The 9,830-nt window shown below is 34.2% G+C and overlaps 1 protein-coding gene across 1 annotated transcript; it reads right to left on the bottom strand.

The window, feature by feature from the left end:
• Positions 1–6,633: 6,633 nt before the first annotated feature.
• Positions 6,634–7,299, bottom strand: LOC131651042 (NDR1/HIN1-like protein 1). The gene has a single exon (XM_058920723.1). The coding sequence runs from the start codon at positions 7,297–7,299 to the stop codon at positions 6,634–6,636; it is 666 nt and encodes a 221-aa protein (XP_058776706.1).
• Between the last annotated feature and the right edge of the window lie 2,531 nt (positions 7,300–9,830).

The raw sequence follows: 9,830 nt of genomic DNA, 5'->3' as shown, positions 1-9,830 counted from the left end.
ATGCATGATGTGCAAACAGAAATAAACATGATATGCAAGCAGAAAAATAAACATGCAAACATATATACAAGGTATAGACATAAAAGCAAATAAACACCCAGTAAATAAACAAACAAACGCAGGCTAGGATCGACTCGCTAAGGATGGACCAGCAACAGGTCTAGCAACATCCCCAGCAGAGTCGCCAGCTGTCGCACGCTCGCGAAAAATGAACAGAGTCGCCACCAATATATTTATCCCATAAGGGAAAGGAATACCAGGAAACCTAACAAAGGAAGGAACAGGGTCTTGCGACCAGAGAATCAAGGTACGGGAGTCGGTTACGCAAGGGGAAGGTATTAGCACCCCTCGCGCCCATCGTACTCGATGGTATCCACCTATGTTTGTTTCTATCTAAAGGGTGTATATCTATGTCTATGCCTAAATGCGAAATGAATGCAGAATGTAGGGAAAATAAAGAATCGTACTCGCACGGGCCCTACCCCGCTGCCTACGTATCCTTTTCAGGAATCAGAGTTACCGTAGCTCGGCTAAAGATTTTCGGTTTGTTTTTGTGTTTTTTAGTTGGGCGGCGTTAACGCTCACGCTCTTGCATAAGGGATCGCCTAGGATGCAACGGAGCGGAGATAACTTGCCCTTAAGAAAAGAGAAAAAGAGATCGGTTTGTATCTTTTAAGGGTGATTCCATGATGACGAGAACCCACTACAAGGTCTCGCATCACTTCCTCACTTTTGTTTTAAGTCTGAACATTTATTAGGTTTTTTGAAGTGTTTTTGGTTGGTGTTTTTTAAGGGGATTTAATTTGTGACTTAGATCATACCAAAAAGAGTTTCGTTTTGCATATTTAGAGAACGCACATCGAGGCCTACGCCACAATCGTTTCTCTAAATAACGGTTAAGAAATACATCGAGGTTTCACACCTCAATCATTTCTTCTCCGCTAAGTAAAGGAGATACAAAAAGAGTTTTTTTTTTGTGAATATTTAGAGAATGCACATCGAGGCCTACACCACGATCGTTTCTCTAAACAACGGTTAAGAAATACATCGAGGCTTCACACCTCAATCATTTCTTTTCCGCTAAGTAGGAAAGAACATACATCGGGGCCTACACCCCAATCATTTCTTTCCTACTATGAGATATAGTAACGGTATGATCTTCATCGATATTTATTAAGTATTTTAAAAGTTGAAAGGGAAAAGAATGAAAGAAGGGAACTATTTCTAAATCTAGTCTAAGTTGTCTATACAAGGGAATTAAAATGATAAACTATACAAAATAGGAAAAAGCTATACATGGAATAGGTAAAGGAAAATCAATATGCGACAAATAAAATTGAGAGCTATATCAAACAAACTATTATTCACAAACACACCTATATCAATTAGTTCTATAAAAGAAACGAGACTAAAAATTAAATCCTAAAACAAAAGAGAATTCAAGATATTATAAAGGATGATTTATTAAAGGTTTTAAAACAACTAAAAAAACAACGAAAATCGAGTCAATTATTCACACACTCTAAAATACCTAAACCACTTTTATGTACTTTTTCTTTGAGTTAAAAAAGATTTATGAAACAAAAGTTAAAAGCAAGCAAAATAAAAAAGGAAATCTAAACAGGCAGGGGGTGTATCAGTATTATCCTAATGAACTGAAATTGTGTTAACAACAATCTGGGCCTAATTCAGGGGGGTGGGGATAGTAAGAGTGTTCAGGCCCTGTCCATTACATGGTGGTGCATTAGCAACGAAGGAGTTCAATCCAGAAAGGGAAGGCCCACACGCGTGGCCCAATTCATCATTCCTTCTCTCACATTTATTTCATTCAGCATGCATCATTTATTCACATGGTTTTTACTGATTAAACGTGACATATAATATCTCAACTTTAATATATCAATTGGTCAAGGAAAACTTAAGTCACTAAAACAAAAGAAAAAATGAACCAATCCCATGCTAACACGTCACATTCCAATGATTACAATAAAACAAAACTAGCCAAACAAATGGGAAAATGAACTAATCCCTACTTGCCACGTGAGCTAGCTGCATAACAGAATGCCACCACACACAGACGCCGGAGCCTAGCTCCGGTCGTCTCCTCCGGCCAGCACACGGCGGAGATATACAGAAATTTTCCAGAAACGATAAAAGCTCACACCTTTCAACCCAGAATTTCACGCTGGTCATGGATCTGCTCTTAGATTTCCTTAACGTTGCTCTTAACAACCTAACCGAAGGCATTTGGTAAACCCTAACGTGCACAGACTTCATGAAAGCGCAAGATAAGCATAGTAATTCAATCTGTTGCTTGCACGGATTTCAAATACATGGTGTAAACGTCCAAAGAATCACGATATCCACTTAACCGAATCGAGAACGTTATTCACACAAAAAGCATCATACTATTGGCAAGCACGCACATCCTAACCAGCCTACGACGAATTTCTATATGCAAAAGAGATCCAGAAGGCTTACTTGGAATAGTTCTTGAACGAAGTCTTTAGAAGAATCCTCCCACGCTCTGATGACTTTAGAAGGTTGAGAAACAAACTTCGAATCGTGGATGGCTTAGCTTCCTCTCTTCGTGCAGAAGCAGTGATGGCGATATCCGTTGTACCGCTTGTCAACTCTTGGCGAAAATGGCGATGAAAGGATCTCCAGCTTCTGAGAGATAAACTCAGAAGCACTCAAAGTTATGGACTTTCACTCGGAAGTAGGGAAGATCATTGTTGATGGCTGTGTGTGGTGATGGTGGTGGTTGCAAGGTGATGATGAGGTGGTGTGTGGTGCGGTTGATGATGAAGATGATGGTTGTTATGGTGATTTGAAGTTGATGAAGATGAAGGTTGGAGGTAGTTATGGCGGTCAGTGGTGGCCGGAGTTAGTTGTAGGATTCTGTTATGGCGGTTGGTGGTGGTCAGGGAGGTGAAAGAGAAGAGAGGAGAAATGGGAGAGTGATGAGAGAATGGTGAGTTGAAACTGAAAACGAAGAATGGAGAATGTGTGAAGAATGCTTGGTGCTTATATAGGTGTAGTGTGGCATGGAGATTGTATCATGAGTGTGGGACTTGTTGTTTAGCATTGCTCTTTATGGAGAGAAGCTCTTGCATGGCTTTGTAGTAAAGGACACGAGTGTATGGTTTTAATTGAGTTGAGTGCTGCAGCAAGTTTCTTTTTCATTTGCATGGACATGCATGGAGCTTTAGCAAACAAACATGTCCAAGATGCTCCCTTCATGCATATGTATCTCGAGCTACAAAACCTCCCCTCAACTTGAATTCTGGACCACTGTGAAGAGGGCTTAGAAAGGAACGAGATTGATGTTGAGAGTCTTTTAAGATGGTGTTTGGAAGTGGAGTAAAAAAAAGGCATGAAACTCATAGACACCACTGCGCGCGCGTGACACGAAAGCTGGCCCGTGCCTTACTCAAGATGGAGCTTTGCGAGGACACGACTTTGGGTATCAATATCTTCTTCAATATGTATCCAAAATTGATGATCTTAAGCCCGATGTAAAGACCTCGTGGAGTGGAACATCTTGGCATTGGTATAGAGTTCATAAGATGCTTTTGTTTTTCTCAAATTGGTTTTGAAAACTGCCCACCACGTGCTCGACCAAATGCTGGGCGCGCGACCTGGAGCCTTGGCCTGCCTGATGCTGCCTTCTGGCCAGTGTGAGGGTGCCACTTTGGAGCCTCATAAATGATCCAATATTTGCTCAATCAATTCAATTCTTGTTTCAATGGATAGAGGGGATGGCAAGGAAGAGATGCATACCACGTTTGCATTCATAGCATTTTTATAGAGCTCTAAAATCAACTTGAAACTTGGCATGCCACATGTTTGATGAAATGCCAGGTCATGACCTGGTCCATGACCTGAATTGTGACTTGGCTCAAATGACTTTTCAGCAACTTCAAACCACTTTATCTCTTCATACAAGCTTCAAATGAGAAAGTGTCCAACTACAAAGTTGTTCTCCTCCATGAGAGGAACAACTTTGATGTTGGAAATTTCTCCAAAAAATGCCATTTGCCACGTGTAATCCAGTGTTGAAGTGGACTGCTCAACAAGATTTAAAGCATCAAAATTTTTCTAAGTGTTGGAAACTTGTCTTTTTGCTATTTTGGCAACTTTTTGTCGAACTCTCGATTTTATTCATTATTTGACTTTTCTTGATTAATTTTCCACCAAAAGTCAATATTTGAATAATTCTTCTGATTTTGCCCCCAAAAGTCAACTGCTCTGGTTTTTCCGACTATTGATGAAATTCCCGATTAAATCTCTTCCAGTCAAATCCAGTCAAACAAACACATCCACATAGTCAGTATGAGGAGCCTTTCACACATAGAAGCCATTCCTGATTGAATGTTGACCAGAAAGTCAACTGGTTGACTTTGGTCAAAGAAACCCTGATTTGGGTGGCCAGATGATTTGCAATCTAGTATCCTTTAACCAATGCCTTGACTTGAGACAGAGAGAAACCCCAATCCAGGAGGGCTTCCTTGAACATAGAACCGCATGATTACACCTCAGTCTCCTTACTCCCTGGTCGAAATTCTTTGCCACAGAGCTTTTCTTGCTAGCCTTTGATTAACTAATGATATGCATGCATGGATTATGACCTAAATGATGTATGTACATGAATGTAAAGCCTAAGCCAGTTAGAAGTTAAAGGGTAGGACAAATTTGGGGTATGACAGTTACCAATATAGATTTGGTTAAGTCATTTGATATTCTAGATTAGTGAAAATCTTAATAATTATATTTAATTGCTTGATTATTATTCTTATTATTATGAGATGTGTATCAGATGACGTCAAATTTTATAATCATACCTCTTACAACATTTAAGATGTTTGGACCATTTTTAGATTATAAACTATTTTATTTAAATTTTATAATCATACCTCTTACAACATTTTATTTTAAATTATAATAATTCATCAATCGTTAGTTGGTCCAGTAGTGATTGACGCTGGACTTGGTAGGGAGAACTACGGTTCGATTCCCCGCAACTACGATTGAGACTCATCGAAGTTAATCAGGAGAGATCGCAACAGTTCGGTATATTCGAGGCTATTAGCTTGCAATACTTTGGATTATCGTAACTGTCATATCGGTTTGACACTTTGGCCGTCTGACTAAACATGTCTCTCATCACATCCGACTTCATACATCGGCTCTGACTCCATCATCTACACGATCATCTACAATGTTTCTTCCCAGCCCGATTTATAACTCGCCCCTAAAAATTCTAAGGTGTACATGTTGTATTGATGAATTAGTGGTTATGTGTTAAGTTATTCTTTTAGTTAGTCTATTGAGAGATCTCTAATCTAATCTAGTGATTATACATTCTGATTATCCCATTAAATCAGATTAAGCCAAAATTATCAGTCATGAGTAAGAGGATAGTAAACTTGTCACAAATTATTCTTTCTTTCAATCAAATGGAGTCAGCTATACAAAGTAGAATATGTTACTGCTATTTAATTGGATCTGTATTATATGTCAATGATTTGGGTAATATTCATCAAAGACAAATATAAAAAATTTAAAGGTCCAAATTAAAATGTTAAAAAAAAGTAAAACTTCCATCTCTAAACCTAGTGGAGGCACTGGCGATATAAATCTTTGCATCTAATTTTCTTAGATAATCTTTGCAAAATCAAATGTTGAAATAAACCCATTACGGGCTTATAAAAAAAATAAACCAGTTACGGCAATTGATTACAATTGACTAAAAAAAACCTTAACTTACCATTTTAATTCCGCAAAAATTGCGTCTAAAAAAATTTCCATCTAATATAAAGTTAATTGGTTAAAATTCTAAATTGTTATTATAAATAATAAAGTTTCAAGATTTAATCCTATACCAGTTTTTTTTCATCTCATTTCTTATGAATCAAGCTTAACAAAAGTGCATTTGAATGAAACTTTGTCCAATAACTTCCCAAATTCAATAGAAAAGTGGCAAAAGAGAACATTTTTAACAAAAGGTTTCTTCAATAATCTAATTAAGATTATACAGAAAGAACAAACAAACTAGCAACAAATTGTTGAAACTTCATACTAAAAATCAAAAGCAATAATAATAAGAGTTAAAAGGTAGTGCACTGTCATCCAATAGAAAATCATAAATGTGCCATGTCATTAAGTTTTTTTTAAATAAAAAAATGATTTAATTGAATACATGGGTGGTGATTGGTTGACAGTGTAAAAATATTTTACACTGTCAGTGCATCACTCATTTTCTCTAATAATAATAATAATAATAATAATAATAATAATAATAATAAAGTTTCAAGTTTTAATCCTATACCAGTTTTTTTCCATCTCATCTCTTATGAATCAAGCTTATCAAAAGCTCATGTAACGATCTTTTCCTGAATGAAAATTTATCCAATAACTTTCCAAAAGGTAATAATTCAATAGAAAAATGGCAAAAGAGAACATTTTAAACAAAAGGTTTCTTCAATAATATCATTAAGATTATACAAAAATAACACACAAATTAGCAACAACCTGCACTATCTCATTTAAAAAAGAAATTGTTGAAACTTCATACTAAAAATCAAAATCAATAATACTAATAATAAAAGTAAATTAGTTTGCTTAAACTACTTAAAAATCAACAACACAACTTTTTGATATTTGAAACTTAACCGCCGGATCAAAAACTCCGAACCTGTCACCACCTTTATCGCCGGCAACCCGAATATACGCCGGACAGTTCATATCAATATGATACCTTCCAAAAACCAAAGTTCCAACCTTCCACTTAACCCTCCCATTGACTCTAATGTTAAATAAAACCCCACCTGCAGTAATATCCTGCCGCAGAATCCCCGACAAATAAGGCGAAAACGGAACGGCCGAACCGTATAACATCGGCGACCAAACTGCAATATCCCCGTGACGTTGATAAGTTTCTGGAAGTTCAGTTGGAAGAGAGATTTGCTGTCCTCTATAGGAAGCATAGGCGTCAAGTTTAGTATAGTAAATGCCGATTTTGGAGTTTGGATTTAAGGATGAAAGAGTGACTTGAAATGTGAGGGTTACGGTGTTTAGTGGCGGGGCGGTTAGGGACGGTGTTTCGCCGATGGAGGTAAGGTTGAAGGCGAAGACCCTTACGTCTTGGAGGATGAAACTTGGTTTGTGTGGTCGGAGGATGATCCAGGTAAGGAAGATAGTGAGGAGTGTAAGGATACTTAAGCCGAGGAATCCGTAAATTATGTATCGGATGAAACTGCGGTTTTCGTCTGCATGGGACTCGCCGTCTTGGGTCATGGTGGTGTGGAGAAGAGGGTAATAATTTGGAGAATGTTTTTTCTTGCATGAAAGTATGTAATATATAGGGTTTGGTTGTTTGTTCATATGTGTATATGCATGTTTATAGTATATATTGATATTTATCATTATATATATGGATGTTTTATATTGGTAATTAAGACTCTTGCAAATAAAAATCATTTGAGTTTGATAGGGCTATATGGATTTACTGAAAGTGTTAATGTTGTATTTTGTGGTTAGAATAAATCTTATTTGGTAGGTTAAGATCGGGTGGTTTAGGAACTTTTTTCTCTTCAATTTTCTTTCGTTAGTTTTTGCTCCCACTAGCTATAGTACTTGTTAAATCTAACCCTAATTTCGATCTATTATAATTACAAATACCTAAATAATTTTAATACAATTAAATCTAACCCTAATTTTCATAATTCTCGCTTGAGCAATGTTGTATCTACACCAAAATTATGACACTGTAACTTACACCCGTAACTTTCCAAACATCATTTTCAAGTGGCATATATTCCAATTTATATAAAAATAATAAATAAAATATAAAAAGTACTTGTACCGTATATTTATACGATGAAGTTGTACAAAATCAATGTAAACATAGTATTTCTCGCTTCGCTTAATCACACTTTTTATTTTTTGGGTTACATCCCTTAATCACACTTTTGATACAACTTAACATATTTTTATAAATGAAGTTTTCAATAAATTAATGATTTATTGACTTAATTAAAGATTTATTGAATACAAAAAACGATTATATAATGAATAAAAGAAATATAAATAATAAATAAATTAAATAAAAAGTATATATAATTACAACATATATTTAAATGTATTCAAATAAATAAATTTAAGGGAAAATTAAATTATTTTAAATTTTGAAGATATAAATGATCAAAAGTAACAGTTATTTATATATAACTTATTCTGGGAATGTTAATGGTAATATTTTGATTCAATCCATACACAAAGAGAAATATAATCGAAAAAATAAATTAAAAAGAATACAAATACAACATATATTTGAAACTATTTAAATAAATGAGAGTAAAAGTAAAATTGAATTATTTTAAATGCTTGGTTAATTAATTTCTTTATGAATTTATTGGAAATACACTGACAGTGTAAAGCAGTTTTACACTGTCAATGAAATTCAAACCATTAAATTTTATAAAAATTTGACTTTTTGTTTAAATTAAATATAAAATATTTATTTTTAAGGGTTGTGATGCACTAACCGTGTAAAAAAATTTACACTGACAGTGCACTACCTTTAAGCTCTTTTTTTATTTATTGAGATTAATATAATCTTAAAAAGTTAATCAAGACTTATTTTAAATTCAATTAAATCTAAATGGAAAATGAATACCATTTATATTTTTAATATTAAAAATATCTGTTATTTGTATATTATTAATTTTGTAAATGATCTCTTATAATAGTTCTTATACAACTAAATCTAATCCTAATTCCCATAATTCCCACCTAATTACACTTTTGGTATAATTTAATCTAATTCTATAAATACATTTTTTAGTAAATTAATGATATATTGAGTACAAAAGATGATTATTTATTGAATTACATAAATAAAAATAAAAACTGAATATATATATATATATATATATATATATATATATATATATATATATATATATATATATATATATGTGCGCGCGTGTGTGTGAATGTCCACTTTAGTCCCTCACAAAAACTGGAGAGATTAGATTAGTTCGTGAGAAAAAAAAGTTCATATTAAATCACTTATAAAATTTAGCTGAGTCATTTAGTCCATCTACTAATATTTTTTTCAAATTGCTTTTTTTCTCACTTTTGAACCGTGACTGGACTACCAATGAAGACTCATTTTAGTCCCTTATAAAAAAGGGAGAATTCAAATTAGTCCCTAAATAAAAATCTATTTAATCCCTTACAAAATTTAATCAAGCCATGTTAGTCTCTCTTTTAGTATTTTTTTCAAATCGACTTTTTCTTATTTTTAATTTGTGACTGGACTTCTATTTTACGACTAATTATTTGAAATTATTTGTGAAGGGATTGTAGATAAGTCATCGTAATACCACGATGTTCTTTTCTTTGTTGGGTTTATTATCAGGCTTATGGGTGGGTGACTATGATTTTTCTTGTTATGAATTTTTGTGTATTAGGTGTTGTTATTGTTTCAGTTGTTAATGATCTTTTAGGAATATTTAGTTCTGCTACTGGGGTGATATAGGATAATTTCTTACTTTTGTAAATAATACTTGTGACGAAAATAATACACATGGTATGTTGGAAGAAAATTGGTTTATACCATATCCCTTAGGTTGTGATGATAACAAAGTATTTAATGAACAATTAGGTATACTAACATTTGTTTAAGTGTGCATGATCATTAGTCAAAGAATTTACTAGGCTCTGACTCTGATAGGAAGATATGAAGAGAAGCTTGAGACTCAGATTATGAAAGATCAGAATCTTATGACTCAAATTATGAGCGTGTGTGTGTGTGAATGTCC

This window comes from Vicia villosa, linkage group LG2 (assembly GCF_029867415.1).
Source record: "Vicia villosa cultivar HV-30 ecotype Madison, WI linkage group LG2, Vvil1.0, whole genome shotgun sequence".
NCBI lineage: Eukaryota > Viridiplantae > Streptophyta > Magnoliopsida > Fabales > Fabaceae > Vicia > Vicia villosa.
Note: the sequence above shows the minus strand (reverse complement) of the source record. Positions and strands in the feature narration are given on the sequence as shown.